General features: G+C 43.9%; 1 protein-coding gene across 3 annotated transcripts in view; it reads right to left on the reverse strand.

The window, feature by feature from the left end:
- Positions 1 to 334: 334 nt before the first annotated feature.
- Sema6a (semaphorin 6A) overlaps positions 335 to 15275 on the reverse strand; it is a 121698-nt gene continuing 106757 nt past the window's right edge. For all 3 annotated transcript variants that reach the window (XM_021150344.3, XM_021150341.3, XM_021150342.3), the window contains one exon: positions 335 to 4588. In XM_021150344.3, coding sequence (XP_021006003.1) covers positions 3387 to 4588 — 1202 coding nt within the window. In that variant the 3' untranslated portion in view covers positions 335 to 3386. The remainder of the gene's footprint in view (positions 4589 to 15275) is intronic.

The following is a 15275-nucleotide window of genomic DNA, read 5'->3' on the forward strand; positions in this document are numbered from 1 at the left end:
GGGGCAGGGCGAGGAGGCTGCAAACAAATACGCCTAACTATATGGTTATTTATAATAAGGAAATCAGAGAGCGAGAGCAAGAGAGATATATATATATAGAGAGAGAGAAAGAGAGAGAGACAGACAGAGAGAGAGAGAGAGAGAGGGAGAGAGAGAGAGAGAGAGAGAGAGAGAGAGAGAGAGAGAGAGAGAGAGAAGAGAATCCTATCCTGAGAGGGGGGTGGGCAGGAGAGTGGCTAAAGAATGAAAACTAAAGACATAAACAAAAGCATTCAGCACACAAAAGATAACATAGAACAGTCTGATTTTATTACTCTTAAGTAATAGAGCCATTTCCCTTGATTTTTCCGCTCTTCCCCCTTTCTTTTTCATTCTCTCTCTCCTTTTCTTTTTCTTTTAAACTACATACATTAAACTGTGAATCAGATGTTAGGATGTGTGGAGACGGAAGGAAAATTGGTGACATCACAATATTTTTACAACTTTACAATCAATGTAAGTCTGCGTTTGTTACATTGACACTGTCTAGCCAGGGTGGAAAGCGAAGGCACGCTCGGGTTCATGGGCAATCTCCCCCCTCCCCCCAAATGCAAGGTCAGGGCAGAAAGGGAGAGGGACAGGGAAAAGCAGAAGACCAGCTCAACACATGTGGTACACAGAAAGGAGCGGGGTGTGGGGTGTAGGAATGTGGGTTTTGACATGGGTCTCCTTAACACAACTGAGGCAATGACACCCATTAACATGGGCATGAGGTTGGGGTAATACTCTTGGGAGTCAAACGGGAAGAGAGGGTATGGGGTGGCTGACAGGCACCTTCTTTTTCATTTTTGTATTTGTGAAGAAAAGGAAAGAGAGAAGACACGACCTGTTTCTAGAAAAGCCTTTCTGGCTTCAGGGTGCAGTGGTTACAGACCATGAACAATGACTCCTCTAAAGAGCAAAACAAAACCAGTGATATCTTCTGTATCTCAAACAACGGTCTAGCTGGTCTGAGGCAGGTCTTGGAACAAAGGGCTATGCACCTGTTCTCGGCTGTACACCGCGGGCTCTGCAGGGCTGCTCAGATGGCGGGTGCAACATAGAAATTTTGAATAAGCAATTCGAATTTGTTCTTGCCAATCTTTTTTTTTCTGAAAGTTTTATTATTATTATTATTGTTTTAGTTTAAAAACAAAACCAAACCCAGATCAAACTGGAAAAAGAAAAGAAACCAAGAGACCACCAAATAAACTGTTTATATGGAAACAGTGCTCATGGTTTACAGTGTGCAGACAATTCTTTTGTTCATGATAGAGTAAACAAAGGCTCCTTCTGTGTGCTTTAGCAAATGAAAACCAAGGGAGGGGAAAAACAAAACAAAAAAAAGCAAAAAACAAAACCACACACTACCCCTCCCAACCCTCTACAAACAACAAACAGATAAAAGAATTAAAAAAAAAAAACCAGAAACAAACAAACAAAAAAAATACGTTTGCCCCAGAAATGGATTTTTCAGCATCCATTGTGGTTAGCTTGTACTTTGGGGTACCCATTAATCACAGCAGGGACCAGCCTGCCTGGTCTATTTTCTGGTTGATTCTCTGTGCATCGCCTGGGTGTGATGAAGGCACAGCTAGGAGACGCCTCCCAGTTGCCTCCCCAACCACCGCAGCAAGATTCTCCAGTCAGTGAACACAGTCCCTTCTCTGCTGGCTCAGGAAGATGTCACCAAATTGAAATGATCTGGGAATATAAGGGAAAGGGGGTTTTTCCACCCACAACACTGGAGGTCCATGCTCTGCATGCATGGCCAAAGGGTGGCTGGAGTTGGCACAAGGGAAGACAGGGAGAACTGAAGGGTGTCACCCAGCCTTCGGCATTACAACCATCGCTACCGTGTCTGTTCCGTTTGCTTGTCTCCAGTCTTCCAGAGGGCTGAATGGAGGGCAGGGTTTAAATAAATATCTGCCTTTATTTCAAGTAGGAAAAGAAAGTTGATCATAACGACAGTTTACAAGTGTATACAACTCAGAGTGTAAGGCACAAATTTACATGTGGAAAACAGGCTATTCACAGATGTAACCTCATGAAACACCCGTGTGATCAAATCATTAATTTATGCAAGGTAGCAGCCAGCATATTAATTAGTTCACACAGTTTGTGGATCTTTGTTTTGCTGTCTCACATGCAAGGTGAAATGAGATGGCGGGGGTCAGGGGTAGGGGGTAGGGGCAGGTTTTACAAGCTAATGCCTTCCTGATGGTGGGGTCCTCAGACAAAGCCATGTTTACGGCCATGGGGCTTAGGCACCATTCTAAACATTTCTGTCCTGGTTGGAAGTTAGACTTTGGAAGGATTTTAAACATTTTTTTTCCTCTTGGCGAGAAACCCAACTGACAAATTAACTAGATTTAAATAAATATTCCTTCCTAGCACTGTCCTTTAGCTACTGACCCGATAGTCCAAACACAAAGCTCAGAATTCCAGCTCCAAATTATTTACTCAGTGAATTTATTGTAAAAATAAAGAAACTCAATTATTCCAGTTAATGGATTTCACGTTAAATAGTTTAACTTTCCACGGGCTTCCGCAGAGCTGTTCATGTGGTGGCATTTGGAAGAGTCTTTTCCTTGAGGAAAAAGAAAAGGGGTGGACAATAAATAAGAGTTACTTGCGTTAACGGTCACGTTATTCATTAAAAGCGAAGAGGAGCAGAAATCTATGACATCGTTGCCCAACATGGCATTTACCTGCTATCACAAAGCTGTAACACTGGTGGGCATTTCACAGTATCTGCGCATAGTAAACTTCTGCCATTGTTAAAGTCTGAGTTAGAATTATCAATGAGTCCTTTATTATTATTTTTTTTTAATTTTCATGATTTTTTTTTTTAAAAAAAAAGTTTTTTTCGTGTGTGTTTTAAAGTTTCGGATGCTTAGCCAAGTTTGGTAACGTCCTGTGTAGTCAGGGACAAAATGTGGTTGTCGTTTACCATTGTGTGTGTGGTGTGGTGTGGGATGGTGTGGTGTGGTGTAGTATGGTGTGGTGTGTGTGTGTATGTGTGTAGTGCACGCATGTGACTGTGGCCTGTGTTCATGTGAGGATGGGGTGGAGATGTGCTTTTGGCTCATGTTTGTGATGATACTGAAGTCTTTCGTGAGTCCGACCTGCTGTATGACGTGGATGTGAAGGAAGAGACCGCAGAGGTGGATTGCTAAACCTTCACCAAACCACACGGCCCAATTTTGAAGAGTATCCCTATGTCCCAGGGAGGAGGACCCAGCGTCCTCAGCTCCTCCAGGGCCATCTTGGTCGGGTGGATACTCGAGGCAGTGGAGACCTTGCTCAGCTGGGTGGGTGCCTCGCCTCATCGGATGCTTCAACTCCTGGCCCCCCAACCCCTGGGATTATGTACACGCATCATTGGGCTTCATGGATGTGGAAAGGGGAGCAAAGGAAGGTTTGGGGGGTACATCTGGCTTTAGCGAGGGGGTGCGCTTCAGCCCCGACCTCGTCAGTGAGTTGTAGGCATTGAGGCTGGGCTGCCTCGAAACAGTCACGGCCTGGCCAGAGGACTGGGAGCTGTGCACCTGGATAGAGTCCACCCGCTGCGGGGCGGGAGGTGGGTTGTCTCCTCGGCCAAAGCTCTGGTTCCTGGAGAGGTGGGAGGAATTGGAGGAGTTAGTATTGTTTCTTTTGAGAGTGGTGGCCTGGTGGCTTCTCGTGAGCGAGTTCGTGGGGTAGCTCCTCTTATATTCAAGCCCATAGGAGGAGGAGTGTTGCATCTCCAGCCTCTTGCTCAGGCCGGTCTGTGACAGTGAGGTTCCCGGGGGACCTAGGGAGGCCTCGCGCTGTGGAACTTTGGGGGGCAGACTGTCCAGGTTCTCCACAAGGTTCACCCCATGGTTGGGACTCTTGCTACTCAGGTGCTCTTTGATGGTCTTATACTCCAGGGTGGCAGCCTGGTCCTCCAGTGCCATCTGAGCCACCACCTCACTCATTTTGGGCTGATCTACGTACTCGTGCTGGTAACCCTGCTGCGTGATGGGCAGGACCACCACGCTGGGGATGTGGCTTGGGGAGGCCCGCAGGGGCAGGTCCGTGGGAATCACAGGGGAACCCATGGGAGGCATGTCCTTGGTGCAGGCATTGATGATGTTCTGGTTCCTCTCCCACTCGCGACTGCCGCGGTTGGGTTTCCGCTTCTGCTGCAGTGTCGGTGTGGACTCTGGGGTGGGCAAGGCGGTGAGGTCTAGGTGATGCTGGTCAGCCTTGATGAGCATCTTCGCGGTGTTGCTAGGCGTGGCCAGTTTGCCATTGTGCATGAGTGGTGTGAGGATGGCCTCGGGCTTTGGGTCCTTGGACTGGGTGTCCCCAAAGAGGCCACTGAGCTTGGTGACACTGCTCATAGATCCCCGACGCGAGTGAGTGAGCTCTTTCTCCTTGCGCTGCACTACTGCCACGTCTTTGCGCCGGTGATCGCACACACAATACACGATGATGCCCGAGAAGACGGCCCCCATGACAAAAGCCAGAATGACTGCAATGGCCAGGAGGGTGACAGGAACAAGCTGGTCGTTGCTTTTGAGGTAACTTTCCCGAATCACTCCTGGAATAGAGATCGCACATGGCATTAAGAAACGAACCACACACTGGGGGGTTTCTGGTGTTTGGCAATCACACTGTTAATTAATAACAGTAATAAGTGATGATAGCACCTCTGCATAGCTCATCTTCAGGGCACAGCTTGCCAAACATTAACTAATTAATCCTCCCTGCCCCCACCCCACCCCAGCCCACCCTGTGATGTGTATGTAAATCGACTTTATTTGTTGCCTTCTTTTGTGGCTGTCCTTCTCTCTGGTACATATTTTTGCATCTTCTTTCTAAGGACGATGGCTGGCAGGGTCAAATTTTATTTATCTGTCTTTTCCTTTTGATCTTTCCCACCTTCTATAGAATTAGAATAAATGAGCTATTTGGGTCTGGAGGAAGTGGCAACAATTTTATGCATGTTAATCGAACAAATCACACAACAATCCAGTGCTTTCCACTCAGTCTTTTCTTGATGACTGCCTTCTGACAAGGAGACCTCTGTCTGGAGAAAGGCATGTTTGCTTTTGAATCTACACGAGGATAGAGGGGGTTTATGTCACCACAATGAAAAATAGCTGAAGCTCACAGCTTACAGTATTTACATTTATTTTGCATGGAAAAAGGAAAACCCACACTTAATTTCAGGTAAATATGCAACAGAAGTGAGAGAATATTTAAATCAGGGCCCCATTATGGGCTTGTAACATGTCAGGTCCCATTATTACTCTCAGGGCTTGCTGTCACCATGAAAGTCCTCAGCAGAGCTGATCTCTTCGATTTAATAAAAACTACGTGGCTACCCCTGTCTATTATCTTCCACTACATTAACCAAGAAGCTTTGTATCTGAAGGAAAAAAAAAAGTTTCCTTTTCTATCCTGCTTAATCAGCCACCAAACTGAGCTCCTCTAGTCAAATGCAAACACTGGAGCTTTTATTTTCTAATACCAAGCGTGAACAGCCATCACAACCCTCAGATCCTAAGTGCTTGATGCCGGTAGCTAAAAAAACATAAAGTCTCAAATACTTGCATCTCTGCCTCTGGAGAGTGAGGGAGCATGAATGCATTAGAGGCACTGCATGAGGGAGTGTAAACATTGTTCCTATTATGGAAAGATGGCAAGACAGAAAATGTACCTTGTCTGGTCCCTGGAGACACATTTCTCACCTGCTAAATCAACTCTTTCTGGAATATGTTTAATGTGCTTTACTGGCAACTGTGAGGGGCACTGAATTAGAATGAGATGAAATAAGAAAAAAAAATCTCTATCTACTCCTAAACTTCTGCCATATTCGACCCTTAAAGTTTCCCTGCTTGTTGCTGTTACATTTTAAATGTCACAGCCTAGACCTAGAAGAAACATAGCTCTGTCATTGAGGGAGGGGGCTGTTTCTGATGAAAATATTTTGATTATTAAAGTGAATGTGTCCAAACCCAGAGGACCTAGCTGGAAGATCACACTCTTCTCTCTCAAGGACCCTTTTATATTGTGACGTCATTACATGTGCTTGCTGGGGAGGTGGGGGTGACTTTCCTGTGACAAAGAATTGTGACTTCCAGTGGGAATAGACAGGAATAGCAAACACCTTTTAAATTGCAAGATTTTATGATTAAACAAATACGCTTGGTGATGGGGGGAGGAGCGGATAATGAACCCCAGGAAACACAGTGGAGATGGTAAGCTATTGACTAATCTCTCAATGTGACACTTTTCAAAGATTTCCAGACTTATCTTCATGAGCTTTTTTAAGGGCTACAAAACCAAAGAGAAGAAGAAAGAAAACCAAACCAAACCAAACCAAAAAACAACCCAGCAGGGAAATGTGGTTCTAACTCACACATTATATGTGTGGTGCTCCCTAGACAGTGGGGTGTCTTGCATTCAAATATGTTTTAATACCTATGCCTGAAAGAAAACGTGCTAATGAAGATTTCTTCCTAAAATTTACATTTCCTTTTTGTTGTGTTAAAATAGCAACTGATTTTCCTTCAGTTCTGGTTGTGTATGGAATTCTATTGCACACATTCTCAAGCTTCCTACACATAATTGCACAAACAAATGTGTACACCTGTGAATAAAATGGTTTCATTTTTGTCATTGATTTGGTGAGTTCCGTGGTTCTAACCACGACAAGACTTGTAGTGGACAGAAGTTCTCACCACAACAAGCACCTCACGGTCTCACTTTAGGCACTCATATTTAGCAGGGACTGTCTTACCAAGGGAAGTTGAATTCTTAGAGAAAGCTGACTAGAGTGAACTTTGGCATTCTAGCGCTTAAGTGGGTAGACCAAAGCAGAGCGTTGAGACTAGATATCATAAGGACTCCCCATTCAACCTCCGTAGCTTGCTCTAACACAATAACCAGGTGTAGTGTGTTTTCTTTCATACAGCAAGCTTGTTGATGAGTAATAGGAACTCAAGACAGTCCCTTCTTCCTGTCCTTTGGGTAGGTATTGATGGACAGAAGTTAGAAGGCCAGTCCCAGAGAGTAATGTTCTTTGTTCTGAAGTCTTGCAAATCAGAAAGCCATCTTTTCATCAGAGTATCCTAACTCGCTGTATGTCAGATGCTCACACACATTGACCCACTGCAGAAAGAATACCACCAATCGGTCTGCAACTCCCATCTCCTTATACAGAGCACCATCAAGTCAGGCCCTCCTCCTGTGGGCTTCCCTTTTATAAGAAGCTGGTCCGAAATCTTAAAATGAGTTTGCTCACATGATCGAGTTCCTCCCCTATCAGCCCCTTGCCAGTTGACCTGTCCTGTTGTGTGTTGTCCCAGCTCCCAACCCCTGTGTACAGTGAGCAGAGTGTGACTTCAGTACAATATGGCTGGAACAATCCATTTACTTCATTGAGAACTCTGTGTAATGACCACATTTATCCACTGCTCCTCCTTACCTGTAATTCTAGCTCCTAAATAGCCTTCTTTCATGTGCAAAGGTCTTTAGTTGTCTGAAGACTCCTAGAAACCACTTTTTTTTTTTTTAATACCGGCAAAGACTTTTCTAGCTGATGACATTTGAGTTCAGGTTTCTGGTTGTTAACAAGTCAAGTAGGATCTGACTTTTCAGGAAAATGGTGTCGCTATTTTCTTCAGTCTCATTTTGCTAGGTAAGTAGTGCTTTACAAACAAGGACCACATAAAGCCTTCCTGCATCTCTTCATACCTTAGGTGAGAAAAGCAAGGGGGCTTTGCTTATCTGTTTCGACAAGACAAATTCAGAAACCCTCCGTGCCTTGTGAAAAACAGAGCAGAGAGTAAGTGCTAAGGGAAGCTTAGAAAGGGGCTTTTATTTTAGAAATGCCTTCCAAGCCTAAAGATGTGAAAAATTAGCAGTGTTCAGGGCAACAATGAAATTAATTTTGTAATGTAGCCATGGTGAAGGTTTGAACACAAAGCTCTAAGAGGTTGATCAGGGAGGCTGATTCAAGTAGGGTCTGGAGTCTTGGGTCCTCACCTACAGACTGGTGACATTTTGGAGAGTTGCTTAACAGCACTGGACCTCAGATTTTTCATCTATAACCTGGGCTCAACACAGTCTTGCTGCCTTCAGGATGGTAGGATGATCAAATGAAGGCCCAGAAAGAGCTGAAATGCCAGTTTGGGGGACAGAGCTAAAGGTCAGAAGACTGCACAAAAGGTAAATGGTAGGTTAGTAGCTCTCAGGATGGTAAGTCACAGCATCTCTGGTTGAGTCTGTCAGTTATCCATCTTCCCAGAGAGGCAGGCAGACGCATCGTTACTGCTTCTTATGGTGCCAAATGTGGCCAGAGAGATGAGAGGACACTCAAGGTAACCTATGAGTATGTTTTTATTTCAGGACAGCTTGTAGGTCCTGAACTTTGAAATAATTAAAACAAAGCTTGAAATATATTGAGCACACCCCAGCAAAACCAGTTAGATGCCCAGTGGACTAATAATTCCATATTCAGCTCCTTGAAGCAGTTGCCACACTACTTGAACTTGTCATCCTGGCTTTCCCCAGGATCCAGAGTTATGTAGCTTAATAAGTGACTATTGAACATGTGGGGTTTCAGTACATTGTAGGGACACTTTAAAACACATTTCTAAACCCTGTGAGTCATCTTTGGATTGACCATAAAACCTTGGTTTGGAAGTCTCAGAAAGACATGCTCTTCAATTATGGTCTTGATAGAATTTTGCTATCAGACAAACAAAAATCTATAAAGGTACCCGGGTATTTGCTCAAAACAGTAAGAGGAGAAACTGTCTTATAAGTAAAAAGACATAGCTTTGTGATAATTGCAAAGAAGCCCCTGAGGGTGAAAGGGCTATTTATGATAACTGATGCTCCAGTGAGATTACTTAATTTGAAACCAATGTATCTCTGCAAAGAGCAAAGGACTATAGGCTGGAGCCAGAATGAACATCCATTGCTTCAGATGCTGTGTGGATCCTGGGGATGGAACATTCTCACCTGTCCAAGTACCCACACACGATACAGAAGGAAAAGAATAGCCTTTTCCACCCTGGGCTGTTGACATGCTTTCTATCGGTCCCCAGGACTTCTGTTCTCACCAGTTGAAATTGGGGCGTTTGGAACAAAAACAGTATCCAAAAAAAAAAAAAAAATGCATCGGATTGATTCATTAACCACCAGCTATTTCTCACCAGTCATAAGGTGCTAAATGGATCTTCATTTCCACTTTCCTATTGCAGGAGGCGAAGAGCGCAATGGCACAGAGATTTCTCTGAAATCATGCCTTAAATTGGCAGACCTAAGAGGGGTTGATCCTCTGTACTTTTTTTTTTCCTTTTTGAAGTGAGAATTTTCAGGTTGCCTAGAGGCCTCAATGAGGGAATTTGAAGCTCTTTGGAGGCCAGAGCAATGAAAAGATTATGAATGATACTGCCCCCCGGGCTCTGCAGCCCACGATTCAAAAATAAGAGCAATTATAGATTGTAAAATCAGAAGGAGCCCTGATACAGTTCTGAGTTTTCCCATGATGACCTTGCAAATGAATTCTAATATGTCAGAAACCCAATCCTCTGTTTAGAAACGTGGCTTTGGGAAGTAGGTAACGGCTTCCTCCGCGCCTGCCTTGCCTGTATACAGGAGCCAGATCTGGGCTGTAGGGTAGCATACTTGGACAGGATGCTATCTCTGAACTCTGGGTTAGACTGAGATTCTCTTGCTGTCTTTCTTTCCGTTCTCCTGATATTAGCATCGTGGAGGCTGCCCTTGCCAGACAGATATTTCCTGAGCACACTAAAGCATGGAGCTGAGAGGTGGGGGTTGGTGGTGAGGGAGGCACAAGCCAGGATGGGGAAGGAAGGCAGACCTTGCAATTAACTCCACCCAAAGTATAGAAATAGAATAGGATATACCCTTCCCATTCCAAGGCCAAACAATGCTTTAACAAGGAGATGAAATTGAGCTGAGTTTTAAAGATGTGTAGGGTTGCTGTATCCACACCAGTAAGAAAGCATCTAACTCCTTTCTGGTCCCTTACACTTTAGTGTGACCCATCCTGCTGCACTGTCCTTTGATACTGGAGTTTCACACATTTTGCCCCCTCTGTCTGGGACTATCTCCCACCTTCTCACAAATGTGGCTCGATTATTAGAGTCTAACCTAAGAGAAGACTGCCTCACTCTGGGCCAGGACTACTTTCTACATCTATTCTGGGGCCCTGATCCTCTCTCCAAGAATCATCATTGGCAAGATGCATACTTTATATTTGTCTTCCTTGGCGAGGCTAGTCTAAGAGAGACAAACTCACCAATCAGTCCCAGGAAGATGTTCAGCAGATATCTCTTAAAGCAGCTGTAAATAAACGCTTGGGTGAATGAATACAGCTGGAGGAAAACTAAGAAAAAATGGAAGCCATGAGCCTTTGGGAGAAAGATTTGGACAGCCTTGAATGACCAAAAAAGGTGTGTGGAAAACCTGGCTGATTTAGCAGCAGAGTTCTTTCATCTTGTCAGGGGAAGATGATGCTAAGATTGCTTTGTTCTATATTAAATTCAGGACTGAAAAACTACTAGCTTACAAAGAAACCAGAGCCAAGTACCCTTGCATCAAAAGCACAGCTATTATCATTATCACTCTTTTTGACAATTAGAACTCTCAATCTCCAAGCGTACCCATTACCTGCCATTTACACAGAGACCTTGGAGATGCTAAATGACCTATCAAAGTGGACAGACTTAGATAAAATCAGTTCTGCTTAGTAATCTAAAAACCGAGCCATCCCCATCCCCTCTAGTGACCCTTCTCTCCTGGTCTAAGACGCAGGCGACCAGGAAACTCGAAATGGTTAAGTGTGTACTTTAGCCTCTCACCCTCGATCAGTGGGCTGCCTGTTTCGGGGCTGCGGTGGTATGATGGATGTGTCTGTCTCCATAGTGAACTGATTAATAGGCATCTGTGCAGAGCGGACCCGGTGACCACAAAGACAACAAAGCTGCTCTGTGTCCTTTAGAGAAATATGCAAAGGCAGAAAGGAGGACGGACATTTCCTCCATCGTTGAGCCAGAGGGGGTTTGTGTTGGGTCTGAGAACGAAGAACGATGGCAAAACCCCAAGAAAAGCCCCGGGAGTCAGATCCCCTAAAAATAGACTCCCGATTCTGCTGTAGAGTAAGACAAGCCTGCAATTTCCTTGAAATCCTCATAACAACTTGAGTGAATAGAATCTAACAACCCAATTTTTCTTGTTTGAAAAAATCTTATTGCAACAAACTGCCAGGCTCCGAGTCCTCCAAGGCAATCAGAATGAATGAAGCAACCGAGAGCCAGCGAGCACCAGGGCTAACCACATAGAGCTCACTGTAATCCCTAGGAAGAGAAGAAAGCAAGCATCGGGAAAGCCTCAACTGCAGTCTGTCTGTCCTCGGGGCCACACCCCAGCCCGCAGGGATGGCCACACTGAAAATGAAGTGGTAGCTTTCTGCGGTTACTTCGGCAGGAAACAGCGGTCTCCTTGTGTTAGGGACTAACGTTATCCAGATGGTTTGGAAGAGACTGAAAATGCCAGCAGCCTTGGAAGTGGGCTCGAATTTATAACTCAAACTTTCCTTTTTATTTTGTTACTTTTTTTACCCTCTGGCATTATATAGATTAAGCACTGGGAGGAGTCCCAGTCTTCGAGATGTCTAAAGGGTATGACTCGCAGCTCCCTACCCTGGCCAGTTAACAACCCCAGGTTAGGACTCACACATTGAAATAAAGCTCACTGTGGTTGACTGTGGATGAGCCTGCTGCCAGATCTGTCACCTCTGAGATGGTGACAATTTTGGTTGGGATGCCTTTATGTGAAGAGAAAGGTGGGCAAGCCTGAAGTTCGTGCAATTTTCTTTTAGAACCTGCCTCCATTTCCTCCTGGGCTCTGTTGCCTCATCCTCAGAGGCTCCACTGGCTTAGACATGACCTTGACAGTGGAACTGGATATTCAGGAGGTAGATTAGTGTCCCTGTTGGATCAGGAGTCATGGTACGATAATTTTTAAAGCCATGCCTTGGAATGTTGGTCTGTGGACTCATGCTTTAGAACTGTTACTGTCCGCATAAGTTTAGTGATTATTTTTGTGGTTTTGCACAAATTTTATTTTATTATTTTTAATTGTGTGTGAATGTTGCGGGGAGAGAGATGTATACACTCATCTGGTGTCAGTGGAGGGTAAAGGTATCAACTTCTCCATTATCGATAGTTTTAAGCTGATTGATATGGGTGTTGGGAACTGACCTTTGGTCCTCTGAAGAGCTGAATTTACTCTTAACTGCTGAGCCATATCTTCAGCACCATTTGTGAAACTTCCAAGGCCCAATGTTTTCTTTTCAGATAAGACCAAGATTTTAACATCTATACGATCTCTGAAATCAGACCAACTTCCTCATCCTGTCTTCTTCCTTTGCTTTATAATGAGATATCAAACTGTAAACTGGGGAACTGGCTACCCTTATAAAATTGGGAGGCTCAGACAAATCTTTGAGTTTAAAAAAAGATAAAATAAATAAGAGGGAAGGGATCTGCCCTAGTAATATTTCACTTCGAAGACGGCACTGGAAGATGTTAGTTATGAACATAAACTTTGAGGTTATAAAGACCTGGATTTGAGATGTGGTTCTATAGTTAACTATAGTTTCTCTATCAGCCTGAGCAACATGGGCTATAAAATGAGGGTTATTAGAAGCATGAAATGGGCTAATATGGCAAGCAGCTGACCTGGTTTTCTAAAACAGCAACAGCGGTATTTCTAAAATCTCAGAAAAGTCGCCTGCCTTGAATAGAACCCAAGATACTGTGTGAGTTAAGATTGGAGAAAAAGGATCAAAACATACCGACATGCCCAAAGTCTTGGAAAATGAGCTTCAAAAAGATGCCCCATGAGCAACTTGAATGGCCATGATTCAGTGCTCGCCAGCATCAGCAACACCTTGAGCGTGTTAAAGACACAGCTCTTCAGGTCCAGCCCCAAACCCCTCCTCTGCATCAAAGCCTAGCTGGGCTCAGATACTGAGATTTTTGTGTTCACTGACATTTTTGAACCTCGCCTTCAATGTTATTGGCATTATTATTTTTTAAGAGAACAAACCTATATGATTTAGATCAGACACAACTGAGGTGATGGATAATCAGGTTTTCAAAACGTTTTATGAAAAACATAAGAAGTAATTGAACCAAGTGTGCCTTGGTGTTCAAAGTGCCCATCTTCAGGGTATATGTGTGATTTCTTTACTCTGATTAACACTAACTTTCGGACAAAGAACACTGAAGTGGTGTTATTTTATTAGAAAACACCCAAATCCATCACATTTCTTCCTTGCGCAAATTTCTTTCTTTTGTCTTTTTAAAGATTTACTTTTCTTATTTTTACTCATGAATCTGTGACTGTGTCGGGGCATGTGCACCGAGTACCTGACAAAACTATTATATATCCCCTAAAATATGCTACCACACTCACAACGCCAAACCAAACCACCTCAACTTGTTAGTCCCGTAGCTCCAGAGAAGATGCATACGGTCTCTAGTGGCCCTAATGTGAGGGCACATCCCCACTTCTGTAATAGTGGCCACTGGCTACTGGTTGGATTGTTTAACTCAGATGTGTCCCTGATTGGATCAGCCCAGGTATGCCTGGATCTCAGGGGAAGACAAAGCAGAAAGCTTCTGGGTGCCCAGCCTTGGGTAAACTCACCTTCTTTATTGGACTACATCTACATTAGCTTCTTAATCTCCACTCATGATGGCTGATAATTGCTTGGGGCATGTAAAAATCTCTCCCCCTACCTCTGCATGACTAGACGTAAAAATCTCTCTCCCTACCTCTGCATGATTAGACGTAAAAATCTCTCCCCCTACCTCTGCATGACTAGACACAAGGAGAAGAACCCAGGAAGGTCCTCTCTCTCTTTATATTTTTCCAACTGAAAGGAGGAACCTGAGACGAGTCTCATATTAAGGCACTGCTTTATGATAACGAAAAACCCAGCAGGGCAGTGCCCTCCGTGGAACTTGGCACTTGGGGTCTGTTAAGGAGAACAGAATTGGAAAGTCCATCGACATTTTAAGTTACATTAAATTTCTGTTGTGTGCTTTTAAATCACAGAGTGCAAGGCCAATCAGCACGTAGGATGTATTTATTACCTTAACAAATGTCAGATGATTGCGTCCAGGGTTATCTATTATTTATGAATAACAAGAGGCTAGCGGACTGCAAATGACACACTTTAATATGCCTGAAAGGTTAGGCATAATATAGTTTACAGCCCTATAAATGTCTTTACACCATCTCCCCCTTCAAATAAAGCATTGTCAGTGGCTGTCCATATGGAAGTTCTATTATTCCTATACCATTCATAATGGCCACCTCTGACTCCATGGAAGGAATGGCAGATGTATGTTTGAAAAGAAATGGATCCTTGTAAAAATATGAACTTTAAAAATAACCAGGGTGGGAGAATTCCAATTACTCCATTAAAAGTGAATCGCATCACACAGACAGTTCCCAAGCTTCAGACTTGGAAGAGGTTAAGAAATATTAATTGGAAATGACAAACCTCTACGTTGTCTATAATGGGCTCTCTGACATTGACTAAGATCTCATCTAACATGTGCCCAGCATATCTGAGTACAGCCAACTATGTTTCAGTAGTTTGCTTCAGGGCTTTAGAGAGATTTAAAGCGCTGAAGAGACTTATGTCGGATGAGGTTCATGGGACGGCTGACAGTCCATTCAGTGGTCTGTGCACTGTGCAGGGTATTGCTTATCACTTTAAGCAGCCTCTATTGCCCTGGTACTACCAACAGAGCATAGCTTGTCATGCCCCTTCTCTCTGGTATAGTGATGTTTGTTATATGTTTTGGATAAGCCCTACAGAGCTGGAGGCCACTCTCACTTGTAATGTTAGAAAAGAGCAGCTATTCTTAGGAAATTATCCATTTTATTTCGCTGTCTGTAGACCAGTCTGCCTGCGGAACAAGGAGGGCTGCAAAGCGAGCTAGCTCAGAAGTCTTAAAACTAACAAATCACACAGAACTAGGCGCCGAGTGGGCTCTGAGAGTAAGCTAATATTGTTTTTCCATTCTTACATGGGACCCAAACTCTTAAATTGACTCTTCACAATTTCATTATGAAGACACAACAGAATCTAGAGGGAACACAGAGCAGTTGGATCAATTAAAGAGCAAGTGTGTAACTGCTCCAGATGTTCTGTTAATAAGATCACG

The sequence above is a fragment of the Mus caroli genome, unplaced genomic scaffold (genome assembly GCF_978045245.1).
Source record: "Mus caroli unplaced genomic scaffold, Mus_caroli_1 scaffold_19, whole genome shotgun sequence".
Classification (NCBI taxonomy): Eukaryota; Metazoa; Chordata; class Mammalia; order Rodentia; family Muridae; genus Mus; species Mus caroli.